Here is a 16,512-nt window from a genome sequence, read left to right as displayed (position 1 = left end):
TCCCTCAGCTGAGGAACTGTTGGCTTCTAGGTGTGGGAGAGTCAGTGTTCGCCAAAGGTGTGGCCCCTGTTACCCATCAAACACAGTCCAGTAGACGACCCACACTCGTGAGTATATGGGCAGCCCAACTGGTCTCAGGGTTAAAAACATGGAAAAGAAAAAGGAGTTTGTGAATGTTGGAGAGGTAGGGGAGTTAGGGTAGTTTGGGAGGAGTTGAGCCAGCATAGGCAGTGGTTAGGATTAAAGTACAAATTGTATGCATGTATGAAATTCTCAAAAATTAACAAAATATTGCATTTTAAAAAAGAAAAATTAATATGCTCAATGCATTTGAAATTGAGTCGCTTACCCAGTTCTCTCTTTCCCTTCTGTGATGGTTTGAAAGAAAATGGCCCACAAAGGGTGTGGCTCTCTCAATTAAACATTTTTCTTTATAAGAGTTGCTGTGGTCATGTTGTCTCTTTACAGCTATAAAAACCCTAACTAAGATAGGTTCTCAACCTCCTTTTTGCCTCCCTCCCTTTCTCCTCTTTTCTTTCCTTCCTTCCTTCTTTCCTTCCTTCCTTCCTTCCTTTCTCCCATTTAAGTTATAAACCTGTGATAGAATACATTTAGTCTATGAATTATGGTGTAATGATATTGTCAACTGGGAGATAAGAAGAGACAGCAAGCCAAATGTGGAAAATTCACTTAACTGAAGCAACCCCAGACAAGAAAGAGAGAGTATCAGAAGTTTACGTCTCCCTGTTGACATTTATTCTTTTCATTTAAAATATAAACATTCAAGGCATTGTACTGATGCTATTTTATGATGTCTAAGGAAGACATATTCTCCTTAACATAAACTTGAGACTAAGTTTCAAATGTTTAATAACCAGTGGACATTGGTTATGCCCTCCTTTTCTGTAGTGAATAATTTATAGTCACTGACTTCGGTTAAAAAAAAAAACAAATCACACTTGGAAATCTCTTGACATTTACACAAACTTGAAACAGTTAGAAAATTCCACAAAAGAGCTGTGTGTCTTGAACAATGTCCAAGTTGGTTTGATAGCACCGTTGGGATTTTTAGAACCACGAGGAACGGCAGAAGCTGACTTTGTTATTGCTCTTTCCTCCACAAGTTTCTTCCTCCCCAAGAGCCTTCGGACCCTGCCTCCCTCATTGGGTTTTGGAGGGATGGAAGCTTGACCCCCAAAGGGGTTGGTCAGTGGCCAATGTCAGCTGATGATCCCTGGAGAAACTGACTAATTATGAAATGGGTCTCTGGGGATTCAGATGTCCCAGGGATGAATTAAAACTCACGTCTCCTCGGGAAAGCCCCAACTTTCATCATTATGACTTACAACTGTTGTCTGAGGCTCTACCCTGTGACTCTGGGAGGGTTTACAAGGTACTATCTGTGGCTGAACGCAGATCAAATATGAGTTTCTAAAGTCATTTTAAAAGTGAAGAGAATTGGGCCTTTATAATTTAAGACTCTTCTAGGCTTGTGGACCTATGGTAGTTTACAGTTAGGTCTTTAGAACTTAATTAAATTGGATTCTGGAGATGAGGCATATGGGCAGAGAAAGTAGCCCTTAGTCTCATCTCTAATTTGAAGACCATCCCTCTCATTTCGCTGTGGTAGGTCTGCTCGGTTATCTCCCTCCTGGGATCAGCAGTCAAGTCTCAGAAAACTTCAGGAGGATGGATGGATGTTCATATTCCCAGGACATCTTACTTTTACAGACACATTCCTTTTAGAATGTCTAAGCTATAGTGCCCTGAACACACTGTGTCTCATTGCACCTCAGAGGCTAAGCAGGGTTAGGAGTGGGTGGGGAAAATAATCAGACTTTAAAGCAGAACAAATTTCAGCCAACTAATTATGTCATCAGAATATATGCATTAGTTTCGGGCAAAGAATGTTTTTCCTAAATTTTGTTATTTGACCTCTACTCAAGATTCCTTTGTTTTTTTTTAAATATTTATTTATTTATTATGTATACAATATTCTGTCTGTGTGTATGCCTGCAGGCCAGATGGTTATGAGCCACCATGTGGTTGCTGGGAATTGAACTCAGGACCTTTGGAAGAGCATGCAATGCTCTTAACCTCTGAGCCATCTCTCCAGCCCTCAAGATTCCTTTGGTATCTCATTCTCATCCGTGTATTCAACATTACTTATTGAGAAATTATACTTTATCAGACAGAGATCTGAAAATTGGTTATATAACTTAAGGGTTTTTAAGGATGAGTGAAGGAAAGAACAGAACAGACCAAGAAAGAAAAATGCAACATTGTGTACAATCTTATTATCCCCTCTTGATTTTAATGATTCACTTTTAATTTAATCACTTGACTGTCTCTCAGAAAGCCCTTCTTCTGTAGAGGAAGTCAAGCCCTGCTTCCTAGAATTCAACAAAACATCATTCTTTGTTTGGGGGGGAGAGATAAAACTTTGAACAATAGATGTCTGTTTCCACGGCTCCTATCAGTGTTCTGAAAGTACTAATTTGCTCTCAACCACACAACAAAGGCTGATTCGCCTCCTTCCCAATTGATTCCATGGTTTGTTGGAGCTTTAAAAACACATTACATAAATCCTTAGAAGTCTTTTGTGAGGCTAAACGCACCAGTTTTCAGCGGTGATCTTTTGCTCTGCACCATCTTCAGCAAACCCCCGGGTTTGCTGTTTTGTCAAGGCGAGCACCAGACAAAGGCTTCCTCCTCCTGAGCTCTGACGTTCCGTCTTTTCCCAAGGCAGCGTCACTTAGTGAATCATCTGCTGTCAGTTCATTTCGGATCCTAAGCAACAAGATGTACAACTTCCATTGTTACATCCTCAACTTACAGTGGGGTCACACCCCAATAGAACCACCATGTACCGGAAATATTATTTAGTCAAAATGAATTTAATACCCCGTCCTACAGAACCTCATAGTGTGGCAACACACAGCGCTCTCAGGTACGGTGTGTTTACACCCAGGATCACGTGGCTGGGTGGGAGTGGTGGTTCACTGCCGCTCCTGGCCAGCCTTGTGAGACAGTGTCATATTGCCTAATACTAGGCTGAGAAAATGCTCAAGATCAAAATTCAGATTGTGTTCTATTGAAGGTGTCTTGCTGCCTCACCATAAAAAAGGGAAAAAAAATCCAAGTTGGGTGGTGGTGGCACACGCCTTTAATACCAGCCCTTGGGAGGCAGAGGCAGGCAGATTTCTGCCAGTTGGAGGCCAGCCTGGTCTATGGGGTGAGTCCCAGGACAGGCTCCAAAACTACACAGTGTAATTCTGACTTGAAAAAGCAAAGCAAAACAAAAAGAAAGAAAGAAAGAAAGAAAGAAAAAAAAAAGAAAAAGGTGAAACTCATAAGTCTAACTATCATATGTAGAGGACTGTATGTGTGCCTCTAATTGTTTAAAAATAAAATCAACTCTTTTTACATTTGTCTTTTGGACTCCTGAAATATGAAGTTGAATTTGATATATCACCATTCCCAGTAGTGAGTTACGATTTCTAATGTTCATACTATTATCGCTGAGCCAGCTCTTCCTTCCTAAGCCCATGCTGACATATCAGGTGTTTACCTGCTTTCCACCCCGACCCTGGAGCTAAAGGGTTGCTGTATCTGCGGGAAATAGGTGGTCAGACTCAGATCAGAGATTGTGTATGAAGTCTCATGGAACCTTGCAAGGTTGCACTCAGTGAAACTGAGAAGCTATTGTGTTCACAGATTTTGAGAGAGGAAATCATGGCTTCCACCGGTTCTATGAGTTGTCTAGTGTTTAGATACCCCCAATTGGTTGATCAGTGATCTCTACTGGCCTATGTGCTTTCTGAGATGGTGTTATAAAAACACCATGCACCATGGCAGAAACAGACAGCATGTATTGCTTTCCTGTAGCTAGACCTCCTCTTTCTGGAATAGAGAAGACAGTGCAGAATTTTGGCTGCAAATCCCCAAATATGAGCCCTTGGATGTAGACTGAACCCAGAGGGCCTGACTGACAGGGCAAGGCAAGAAGTGGGACCCAGGATGACTACAGGATATCCATTTAAAGTTTGGCTGTTGCTGGGACAGACATTGCTATCTTCCGTAGGATGTGCAAAGAAAGGAGAAAACTGAATAGTGATAAGAATGAAAAGGTAAGAGCCTGCTAAGGCGCTGGGACCGAACCCGAACCGGGAGGACAAAGGGGTAGCCTGTAGCTCCTTTGTTCCCATAGCCTGCCCACAGCGAGCAGGGTGGGCCCTTTGTTCGCGAGCTAACCAAGCAGCGCGGAGTTTCGATCTGGGCACCAAGTGAAACATCATTGTAGTGAGTGAGTGCTGCGGCAGCTGGGAACATACCTCAGCCTGCCCACACTTCCTGGCCATCCTACAGGGGCTATACTGCCCATACCTACTCTCTCTTCCTATCCCATTCAGCTTACATCCAGATCCCCCCCACCCCCTGTCTCCCTCCCTCCCTCCCTTCTTGGGTGGCATAGCGCCTCCCTGCTCAGCCTGCTAGGGCGCTGGGACTGAACCCGAACCGGGAGGACAAAGGGGTGGCCGGTAGCTCCATTGTTCCCATAGCCTGCCCGCAGCAAGCAGGGTGGGCCCTTTGTTGGCGAGCTAACCAAGCAGCGCGGAGTTTCGATCTGGGCCCCAAGTGAAACATCATTGTGGAGAAACATCTCTGGGGAGTGACATCACTGGGAAGGTACATCAGTGGGCAAGAAGACCTGATCCTGTAAAAGAAGATCCAAAGGGGAGTATTGGGAGGAAGAGATGGGCAGACGCCAATGCAGGAATTCTCCCAACAATCTGAAAAACAACACGAAACCACCAGAAGCCAGTGACTTCACAACAGGAGGACATGAACACCTTAATCAAGAAGAAGTAGAAAAAACTGACTTCATGAAAGTGATTGGCACCCTTAAACAGCATATAAAAAACGCCCTTATAGAAATGGATGAGAAGTATAACAGAAAGTTCGAGGAATTGAGTAAATCAGTGAATGATACCCTAGGAAACCAAGGAAAAACAATCAAGCAGATAATGGAAACAGTTCATGACTTGAAAACTGAAATGGAGGCAAAGAAGAAAACACAAACAGAGGGCTGGCTGGACATGGAAAATCTAGGTAAACGAATAGAGACTACAGAATCAAGCATAACCAGCAGAATACAAGAGATAGAAGAAAGAATCTCAGATTCTGAGGATAACATAGAGAAAATAAACGCTCTGATCAAAGAAAACAGCAAGTCCAACCAACTCTCATCACAAAACATTCAGGAAATATGGGACACAATAAAAAGACCAAACCTAAGAATAATTGGAGTAGAAGAAGGAGAAGAAGTGCAGCTCAACGGTACAGAAAATATACTTAATAAAATTATAGAAGAAAACTTTCCCAACCTGAAGACAGATGTACCTATGAAAGTTCAAGAAGCATACAGAACACCAAATAGGCTGGATCAAAAGAAAATATCCCCTCGCCATATAATAATCAAAACACAAAATATACAGAATAAAGAAAGAATATTAAGAGCCGCAAAGGAAAAAGGCCAAGTTACTTATAAAGGTAAACCTATCAGACTTACACCTGACTTCTCTATGGAAACCATGAAAGCCAGAAGGTCCTGGATAGATGTACTCCAAAAACAAAGAGACCACGGATGCAAGCCCAGACTACTATATCCAGCCAAACTTTCGTTCACTATAAATGGAGAAAACAAAATTTTCCAGGATAAAAACAAATTTAAACAATACGTAGCCACAAATCCAGCCTTACAGAAAATAATAGAAGGAAAATCACTAACCAAGGAGTCCAACAATGACCACAATAACTCAGACATCTAGAGACCCTTCACCAGCGCAAATCAAAGAAGGAAAACACACAAACCCTACTACTAAAAAAGTGACCGGAGTTAACAACCACTGGTCATTAATATCACTTAATATCAATGGGCTCAACTCACCTATAAAAAGGCACAGGCTAAGAGATTGGATAAGAAAACAGGATCCAACATTCTGCTGTCTACAAGAAACACACCTCAACCACAAAGACAGGCACCTACTCAGAGTAAAGGGCTGGGAAAAGGCTTATCAAGCAAATGGACCTAAGAAACAAGCAGGTGTGGCCATACTAATTTCTAACAAAGTTGACTTCAAACTTAAATCAATCAGAAGAGATGGAAAGGGACATTTTATACTCATAACAGGAACAATTCATCAGGAAGAAGTCTCAATCCTGAATATCTATGCCCCTAATATAAAAGCACCCACGTACGTAAAAGAAACATTACTAAAACTCAAGGCAGCCATCAAACCACACACACTAATAGTAGGAGACTTCAACACTCCTCTCTCACCAACGGACAGGTCAATCAGACAGAAACCTAACAGAGAAATTAGAGAATTAATGGAGGTAATGAAGCAAATGGACTTAACAGACATCTATAGATTATTCCACCCAAAGAGGAAAGAATATACCTTCTTCTCTACAGCTCATGGAACCTTCTCGAAAATTGACCACATACTCGGTAACAAAGCTAACTTACACAGTTACAAAAAAATATTAGTAACCACCTGTGTCTTATCAGATCACCATGGATTAAAGTTAGAATTCAACAACAATGCTATCCCCAGAAAGCCTACAAACTCATGGAAACTGAACAGTCAACTACTGAACCATACCTGGATTAAGGAAGAAATTAAGAAAGAAATTAAAGTCTTCCTTGAATTCAATGAAAATAAAGAAACAACATACTCGAACTTATGGGACACTATGAAAGCAGTCCTGAGAGGAAAGTTCATAGCACTAAGTGCCCACCTAAAGAAAACAGAGAAAGCACATATTGGAGACTTAACAGCCCACTTGAAACCTCTAGAAAAAAAAGAAGCAGACTCACCTAGGAGGAGTAGAAGACTGGAAATAATCAAACTGAGGGCTGAAATCAACAAAATAGAAACACAGAAAACAATCCAAAGAATCAATGAAACAAAAAGCTGGTTCCTGGAGAAAATCAACAAGATTGATAAACCCCTATCCAAACTAATCAAATGACAGAGAGAGAACACGCCAATTAATAAGATCAGAAATGAAAAGGGGGACATAACCACAGACACAGAGGAAATTCAGAGAGTCATTAGATCTTACTACAGAAGCCTGTATGCCACAAAACTGGAAAATGTAAAAGAAATGGACGCTTTTTTAGATAAATACCATTTACCAAAACTAAACCAGGACCAGATGAACAATCTAAACAGACCTGTCAGTCGCGAAGAATTAGAAGCTGTTATCAAAAACCTCCCTACCAAAAAAAGCCCAGGACCAGATGGTTTCAATGAAGAATTCTACCAGAACTTCCAAGAAGACCTAATACCTATACTCCTTAATGTATTCCACAATATAGAAACAGAAGGGTCATTACCAAATTCCTTTTATGAAGCCACAATTACTCTGATACCAAAACCACTCAAAGAGTCAACCAGGAAAAAGAACTACAGGTCAATCTCACTCATGAATATCGACGCAAAAATCCTCAACAAAATACTGGCAAATCGAATCCAAGAACATATCCGAAAAATTATCCATTATGATCAAGTAGGCTTCATTTCTGAGGTGCAGGGCTGGTTCAACATACGAGAATCTATCAATGTAATCCAGCATATAAATAAACTGAAAGAAAAAAACCATATGATCATTTCATTAGATGCTGAAAAAGCATTTGACAAAATTCAACATCCATTTATGTTAAAAGTCTTGGAGAGATTAGGGATACAAGGGTCATACCTAAATATAATAAAAGCTATATACAGCAAGCCGACAGCTAGCATTTGACAAAATTCAACATCCATTTATGTTAAAAGTCTTGGAGAGATTAGGGATACAAGGGTCATACCTAAATATAATAAAAGCTATATACAGCAAGCCGACAGCTAACATCAAATTAAACGGAGAGAAACTCAAAGCCATCCCACTTAACTCAGGAACACGACAAGGCTGTCCACTCTCGCCATACCTCTTCAATATAGTGCTTGAAGTTCTAGCAATAGCAATAAGACAACATAATGGGATCAAGGGGATTCGAATTGGAAAGGAAGAAGTTAAACTTTCGTTATTTGCAGATGATATGATAGTGTACATAAGCGACCCCCAAAACTCCACCAAAGAACTTATACAGCTGATAAACAGCTTTAGTAATGTGGCAGGATACAAGATCAACTCCAAAAAAATCAGTCGCCCTCTTATACACAAAGGATATGGAAGCAGAGAGGGAAATCAGAGAAGCTTCACCATTCACGATAGCCACAAACAGCATAAAATATCTTGGGGTAAATCTAACCAAGGAAGTGAAAGATCTATTTGACAAGAACTTTAAGGCATTGAAGAAAGAAATTGAAGAGGATACCAAAAAATGGATGGACCTCCCTTGCTCTTGGATTGGGAGGATCAACATAGTAAAAATGACAATTCTACCAAAGGCAGTTCATAGGTTCAATGCAATCCCCATCAAGATCCCATCAAAATTCTTCACAGATCTGGAGAGGACAATAATCAACTTTATATGGAAAAACAAAAAACCCAGGATAGCCAAAACAATCCTATACAATAAAGGATCTTCTGGAGGCATTACCATCCCTGACTTCAAACTCTATTACAGAACTACAGTAATGAAAACAGTGTGGTACTGGCATAAAAACAGAGAAGTCGACCAATGGAATCGTATAGAAGACCCGGATTTTATCCCACAAACCTATGAACACCTCATTTTCAATAAAGGAGCTAAAAGTATACAATGGAAGAAAGAAAGCATCTTCAACAAATGGTGCTGGCACAACTGGATATCAACCTGTAGAAGAATGAAAATAAACCCATATCTATCACCGTGCATAAAACTCAAGTCCAAATGGATTAAAGACCTCAATATCAGCCCGAACACACTGAACCTGATAGAAGAGAAAGTGGGAAATACCCTACAACAGATGGGCACAGGAGATCGCCTCCTATGTATAACCCCAGCAGCACAGACATTAAGGGCAACATTGAATAAATGGGACCTACTTAAACTGAGAAGCTTCTGTAAAGCAAAGGACATTGTCACTAAGACACAAAGGCAACCTACTGACTGGGAGAAGATCTTCACCAACCCCGCAACAGACAAAGGTCTGATCTCCAAAATATATAGAGAACTCAAGAAACTAGACTTTAAAATGCTAATTAACCCAATTAAAAAATGGGGCACTGAACTGAACAGAGAATTCTCAACAGAAGAAGTTCAAATGGCCAAAAGACACTTAAGGTCGTGCTCAACTTCCTTAGCAATCAGGGAAATGCAAATCAAAACAACTTTGAGATATCATCTTACACCTGTCAGAATGGCTAAAGTAAAAAACACCAAGGATAACCTTTGCTGGAGAGGCTGTGGAGGAACGGGTACCCTCATCCATTGCTGGTGGGAATGCAATCTTGTGCAACCACTGTGGAAGTCAGTGTTTCAGTTTCTCAGGAAATTCGGGATCATCTTACCCCTGGACCCAGCAATACCACTCTTGGGAATATACCCAAGAGATGCTCTATCATATGACAAAAGCATTTGTTCAACTATGTTCATAGCAGTATTATTTGTAATAGCCAGAACCTGGAAACAACCTAGATGCCCTTCAATGGAAGAATGGATGAAGAAAGTATGGAATATATACACGCTAGAGTACTACGCTGCGGTAAAAAACAATGACTTCTCGAATTTTGCATGCAAATGGATGGAAATAGAAAACACTATCCTGAGTGAGGTGTCCCAGACCCAAAAAGATGAATATGGGATGTACTCACTCATAATTGGTTTCTAGCCATAAATAAGGGCCACGGAGTCTATAATAGGTGAACCTAAAGAAGCTAAGTAAGAAGGTGAACCCAAGGAAAAACATATAGTTATCCTCTTGGCTAAGGGAAGTAGACCAAATTGCCGGGGAGAAAATTGGGATCTTGGGGGTGGGGTGGGATGGGGGTAAGGGGAGATGGGGAGAGAAAAGGTAGAAGGGAAGGAGGGGGGACCTTGGGAAACAGGAGAATTGGAATAAAGGAAAGGTGGATAGGGGAGCACAGAACCACAATTCTTAGTTAAGGGAGCCACTTTAGGGTGGGCAAGAGACTTGACCCTAGAGGGGCTCCCAAGTGCCCAAGATGAGGTTCCCAGTTAGTTCCTGGGGCAGCTGAGGATTGGGAACCTGAAATGACCCTATCCTAGAGCAATACTGACGAATATCTTGCATATCATCATAGAATCTTCATCTGGTGATGGATAGAGATAGAGACAGAGACCCACACAGGAGCACTGGACTGAGCTTCCAAGGTCCCAATGAGGAGCAGAAGGAGGGAGAACATGAGCAAAGAAGTCGGGACCACGAGGCGTGCATCCACCCACTGAGACAGTGGGGCTGATCTATCGGGAGCTCACCAAGGCCAGCTGGACTGTGACTGAAAAAGCATGGGATAAAACCGGACTCTCTGAACATGGCGAACAATGAGGGCTGATGAGACACCAAGGACAATGGCAGGGGTTTTGATCCTACTTAATGTGCTGGCTTTGTGGGAGCCTAGCCAGTTTGGATGTTCACCTTCCTAGATATGGACGGAGGGGGGAGGACCTTGGACTTTCCACAGGGCAGGGAACCGGGACTGCTCTGTGAACTGGAGAGGGAGGGGGAGAGGAGTGGGGGGAGGGGAAGAAGGGTGGGAGGAGGGGGAGGGAAATGGGAGGCTGGGAGGAGGTGGAAACTTGGTTTTTTTTGTTTATGTTTTATTTTCTTCTTTTCTCAATAAAAAAATGTAAAAAAAAGAATGAAAAGGTAAAAATGTCAAACTTAGGTAAAATAGTTTAAGAAATTTTTCATGTGTACATAATCATCCAAGAATGATGTATTTATAACTTTAATGGCCTTGATTGTGTTAATAAGCTATTATTGATAAAAAAAAAAATGAAAACTGTCCCGTGCTGGTGGCAGGCCTCACTGCAGTGATATTTTGGAATGAGTAATCTGACCAGCTATACAAAGCGTAAGAGGAGAATCAAGACCAGGGCACAGCGGTTCAGTGAAGCAGATGGAGCCGAGCTGGTCTGACCCTTCAGCATGCACACCACCCTGGACCAGGACCCGTTGTTAGGCAGTGGGGTGATGCCTGCTACATTGCACATAATGTTGTAGACGTCCACAGATCTGATCGGAGCAGCTCTGAAGTTGGACTTGAAATCTAAAAGGCAAAAACAGACAAGCAGGTGGTCATGATTGGTTACTCAGAAAAAGGAAAGTTGACTCAAGGATGGAGAAACTCTGCCCAGGCTCCAGGAAAGTCAGCTCCCTCCTTGTGCCTAAGTGATTATAAAAGAGGAAGCATCTGTGGACAGTTGTAGGCCATAAAGGAACAAACCTGTTTTTGGAATGTTTGTTTACACTGTAAAGATGCGTCTCTGCTAAGGCACCTTCTGATTGGTTTAATGAAGAGCTAAATGACCAATAGCTATGTGGGGAGGATAGGTGGGACTTCGAGAGAGAGAGAGAGAGAGAGAGAGAGAGAGAGAGAGAGAGAGAGAGGAAGGGGAGGAGCAATTACAGGAAACATCACTGAGATGCAGAACAAGACAGACACGCAGAATGGGAGAGAGGTAAAAGCCATGTGGTAGAATGTAGGTTAATAAAAATATGAATGAATTTAAGTTCTAAGAGCTAATGGGACAAGCCTAATCTAAGGTCGAGCTTTCATAATTCATATTAAGTCTCCATGTTATTATTTGGGAGTTGTCCCCCCACCTCCAAAAAAAACCTGTGTACACTCTTCTATCGGACATAGAGATGAGACCCTTCAGAAGACAAGTTAGCAGACAGGCTTCTTTGTGACTAAGTTTCCTATACTTCTGTTACAATGAAGCATTCCTGCAAAGGGAGACAGGCCAGTTAAGGTGCTCCATTTCCTTAGAGCATTGGGAAGCCAGTGTGGTCAAAAAAGTCAGACTGCTTTGCTGGGTTCTTTGAAAACATCATGGCTATCTTCTAGGACTCCTGGCTAGCTGGGGCTAGTACGTACGGTGCTTTCCAGAGCACCTATGGCAACTTGAGAATGTCTCTCTCTGCCTACCACACCAAAGTCACAGTTCTCTATGGCTCATGAAGCCTTCTGGGAACTGACAGCTCACCAGTAATGGCAGTAATATTCTCAATAAATTTATAGAATTAACTATGTATGGGAGCCTTTTGGGAACTGATGAAGTAATTTAGCCTTAGGGAAAATGAGCTAACTGGTATTGGAGTTGAGATTTCAGGGGACATTTCAAGTGACCTCTGGAGGTCAGGGCATTGTGCCTCTCCCCAGATCCTGTGCAGGCAGAGGGCATTGAACACAGGTGTGTAAAACAGAGGCTGATCATGCAGAGCGCTGTTCTCCAGGGGCACAAAAGGTGATGTTCCAAGCAGTTGGAGCAGTGTGCCTGTTGCTTCCCCATGGGACAGGTAATGAGGATGGAGCCCTATTCCTTTAGACCCATGGCTTTCAACCTTCCTAATGCTGCAACCAATTAATACAGTTCCTCATGTTGTAGTGTCTCCTGACCATGAAATTACTTTCATTGCTACTTCATAAATGCAGTTTTCCTACTGTTGTTAATTTTAATGTAAAATCTGTGGTTTCCTGTGGTCTTAGGTGACCCCTGCGGAAGGGTCATTTGACCCCCAAAGGGGTCACGAACCATAGGTTGAGAACCACTTCATTAGACAGCGATAATCTGAATACAACATAAAGGAGCAACTTTGCGTTTAGACCCCAAACAAAATGTCTAACGAAATATCCCAAGCTATGCTAAGGTTGAGTTCAGGGTTGAGTTTTGATCCATGAACAGAGGCCTGTGCTTTTAATATCCATCTTAGATTTTTTTTTGTTTTTTTGTTTGTTTGTTTGTTTTTCGAGATAGGGTTGCTCTGTAGCTTTGGTGCCTGTACCGGAACTAGCTCTTGTAGACCAGGCTGGCCTTGAACTCCCAGAGATCCTCACGCCTCTGCCTCCGGAGTGCTGGGATTAAAGGCGTGCACCACCACTGCCCTGCTTCCATCTTAGATTTTTAAAGGAGAAACGGGACCTGAGATTCCTGACTTTCTATTTCAGAAAACAATCATTTCATGTGCTCTGCTAAATGATCAGATACACTAAAATTTAAAAGGCACAAACAACATATCAGAATCTTCTGGAAGTACAGTACTGACACCAATTCTGCCCCTAAAATTATAATTATGGAAGAAAGTTATAGACAGAAGCCCCTGGCACCCAGGGTGTGAGATCTAGGGAAACTTTTCAAGAAATGGGTTTTGCTAACTTTGGAGAATTAAGTTGAATTCAGTGTGAAGAGGTACCAGCGCTCTACAGGGTGTTGGAAATAGCACCTAAATCATAATGTCAGACATAACAGCCATTATTATTAATAAATAAGTACAGTAAGTGGCAGCAAGAAAAAAATAGGGTTGAAAAATTATAACCTTATAAATGGCTTAGCAGGTTCATTTTCCTGTGAGGAAGGGAGACTAAGGGTCTGAATTGCTTCAAAGTAAAACTAGTTTTAAAAAATGAGAACTTAAAGAAGCGCAGGAAAATGCAAAGGAGGCCTCTCCCAATGTCAAGGCGAATTATATAATAGGATGAGGTGGTGGTGACACCGCACGATCACATGACAGCACATGAACCCACCACAGCCTACAGGATCAATGGAAAGACTGTCCAAGGGTCATGGGAGCAGCTTTCTTCTTTCCTGCTGCTGTGCCATGTGACCTGGATGTGAAGGTCACACTGTTCTCCACGCCAGGCCAAATCACCATCAGGTGGTGTGTGTGTGGGTGGGGGGGGAGATGTGAGGGGTCCTTCTCTGACCTTTAAAAAAATCCGTGTTTCAAAGACAAAAGGAACAGTGGAGATGAAGTCCTGACAGAGTCCCAGGGAGGATAATCATATTTGAAAAATGACTGAGAAGGCAAAATTGTGCCCAATGCCTCTGCCTGTTCAGCAGTAGAACACCGAATTTTTGATCTAGTTCATGACCTTCCGTTCTAAAGGCATGGACTTTTGAGCTCAAGTCAAAGACATGCAAACTTTTAGAAAATTCCCTGGTAGATGACCAACACCTCATCTGATCTGGAAGTCTTTCACCAAGTTCCACTAGCTCAAGATGATGCTTTGAACCTAGATTTGAATCTAAATTATTCCCACAGGCTTATACATGGGCATTACATTTGGGTATAAAAGGCTCCGTAGGCCTAGCCACCTTCTACCTTCATCTGTAGCCCTGAGAGGGGCTTGCAGGGCTGTGCCCACTTGCCGATTCCTGCTCCTGCAGTCTCAGTTCTCCTGGACGGGACCAGGTAGCTGAAATTAGAAACTGGGATTAACCACAGAGAGGCTGTCTTCAGAATTCTTTTCCTTTTTCTCTGATGGGCCAGACTTACTGGCTTGGAAGGCTGGTATCTGGGCAGCCGCAATGATGCCCAGCTTCCTCCCTAAGGAAGAAGTACAGTGAATCAGGAGGTATGCACCTTTATCTGCAAGTACAGCTAGATACCTATTAAAGGGCTCACTCTGAAATATTCTTCTGAGTAAACAGTCGGTGTGTAAAGCTATTTAATCTTTCATGAGAATTGAAGCCTGGAATGCGATGATTTGCAAGGCTCTCAAGAAAACATTTTGCAATTAGCTCAGCCCATTTTCTTCCGGGGTTGTCTTTCTGTCTGTGAAATACTGAGGGCTTTCCATTTGAAAGGAGCTGATGACAGAGGCATCTGCTAATGGACAAAACATCCCTGGTGGATTTAACTCTAAGTTAGCGCCAGGCTGGGCATTTCATTTAGAACTCTTGATGTGGGGATAGAGCGACTTATGCTTTAAAACACACATGAGACTTGCTTATATACAGTCCTACAGAAAACTGTTCGGCATTCTTTACCTTACTTCCCTCTTCTGGGGAAGAAAGTGCTGACATTTTTGACTGAAAATGCTGAGGATTGACATTCTCCATGACCTTGGAATGTCTTCTTTCTGATCTACAACAGACCTCAACATAGTCCTGAAAGCTCCATTCTTAATTCCTCTTGCACTGAAATTCTGCAAGTTCTGGGCTTGGCCAACAGGGAGCTCTCCTAACTTTCATTGGCCAATGACAATGTACTCAGACATCCTCTGGTCTCTTGGACCTGTGTTAGGAACTCAGCCAGCTCTCTTTATAAATGTTTGCTGTCACTGATCCTGAGGCTGACTTTGGGATTTGAGAATCAAATGTGGGGTCACATGGAGGTCACCAATAGCTCCCCCCCCTCCAAATTCAGACTCTTAACAGCTTGGTGTGTGTGTGTGTGTGTGTGTGTGTGTGTGTGTGTGATAAGTGGGATAAACAGAGACAGACACAATAAGAACGGTGAATTGACATGGCTGGTCTCGCTACTCGGATGAGAAGAGCAGAGCTCACATGATTTAGTATACAGTTGGAAACGAAAGAGTGGACTTTCTTGAGTAGATACTCTTTGATCAGCACACAGAAATGAGCCTTTGGAATACAGACGTCAGAGGGAGAATGTTCAATAAAGGAGTGGACAGTAGTGGAAAGGATGGCTGTGCACTGGCCACCTGATGCCTGCTAGCTGTTGGAGTGACTGCTCCCTTCTTCCTCACCCCTGGATGCCTTTTTTTGAGGCATGGATCTGGCTATACGCTCGTTAGACTACTTGGTAAGTTTTTCCATTGTACAGGTTCATAGTGCCATACCAATCAAGTCAAGTGGCCAAAGAGACTCTCCCCATCTGTCTTGTCTTCCAGACCCTTGGAATATAATCTGATCAAGGAAAGATCATCAAATTTACTTCTATATAAATATCTCTCCTTATTCTGGCTCATTTTCAAAGTCAACGTCAAGGTCATTTCTGAGCCTGCCCTTGAATCCATCCTAGTTTCTAGCTGTACTCTAATTGGACCCCACAGGTGTGGATATTCTAGACAAAGCAGGGCTATTGCTGGGAAGCAATAGCATCAACCTTGAGACTGACAGTTGCCAGCAAATTGGTGTGTTTGATAAGCCTTTCTAGACATCAGATAGCTGTGAAAAAACCGTCTCGATGAATTAAGTAACAAATGAATCACAGATATGTGGAATACATTTTCGGCACTATACTCAGGATTTAAAATTTACAAGGAAAAGTATTTGGCCACAGTTGCCAAACCAAAGAAGCAGCTGAAAGGAAGCCAGCTAAAGATGTTGCATGGAGAGCGGCTGGATCTGCTTAGCTTGGCTCATAAAGAGGGTCCATAAAGGAACCTCTCCAACTTTGTAGGAGTGTGGTTAGTCCCTATTAGAGCTGCTTCCTTGGAGTGCTGCCTACCAGGTCCGAAGGCCAGGAAGATGCCTCTCATGTCCATGAGCTCGTTGTCGTATCCATGCCATCCACGTTGCCAGCCTTCCCGCTTGCCACTGCTGTTCACCCAGAACGGAAGCATCTCTCGATTCTGAAGTCAAGA

At 42.4% G+C, this 16,512-nt stretch overlaps 1 protein-coding gene across 4 annotated transcripts in view; it reads right to left on the bottom strand.

The window, feature by feature from the left end:
* Window positions 1–1,408: 1,408 nt before the first annotated feature.
* Window positions 1,409–16,512, bottom strand: part of LOC121462310 (glycerophosphocholine cholinephosphodiesterase ENPP6) — a 109,245-nt gene continuing 94,141 nt past the window's right edge. For 2 of the 4 annotated variants that reach the window (XM_041673833.1, XM_041673836.1), the window contains exons 7-8: window positions 16,377–16,500; window positions 10,889–11,226 (exon numbers count right to left, since the gene is read on the bottom strand). In XM_041673833.1, the coding sequence (XP_041529767.1) occupies window positions 11,021–11,226; window positions 16,377–16,500 (330 nt within the window). In that variant the 3' untranslated portion in view covers window positions 10,889–11,020. Of the gene's footprint in view, window positions 2,791–10,888; window positions 11,227–16,376; window positions 16,501–16,512 lie in introns of those variants that run through there. The other 2 variants (XM_041673834.1, XM_041673835.1) reach the window with 2 other exon arrangements.

The sequence above is a fragment of the Microtus oregoni genome, unplaced genomic scaffold (genome assembly GCF_018167655.1).
Source record: "Microtus oregoni isolate MIOR12 unplaced genomic scaffold, Mior012 000024F_ref0000369, whole genome shotgun sequence".
Classification (NCBI taxonomy): Eukaryota; Metazoa; Chordata; class Mammalia; order Rodentia; family Cricetidae; genus Microtus; species Microtus oregoni.
This window is presented reverse-complemented; position numbering and strand designations above follow the sequence as displayed.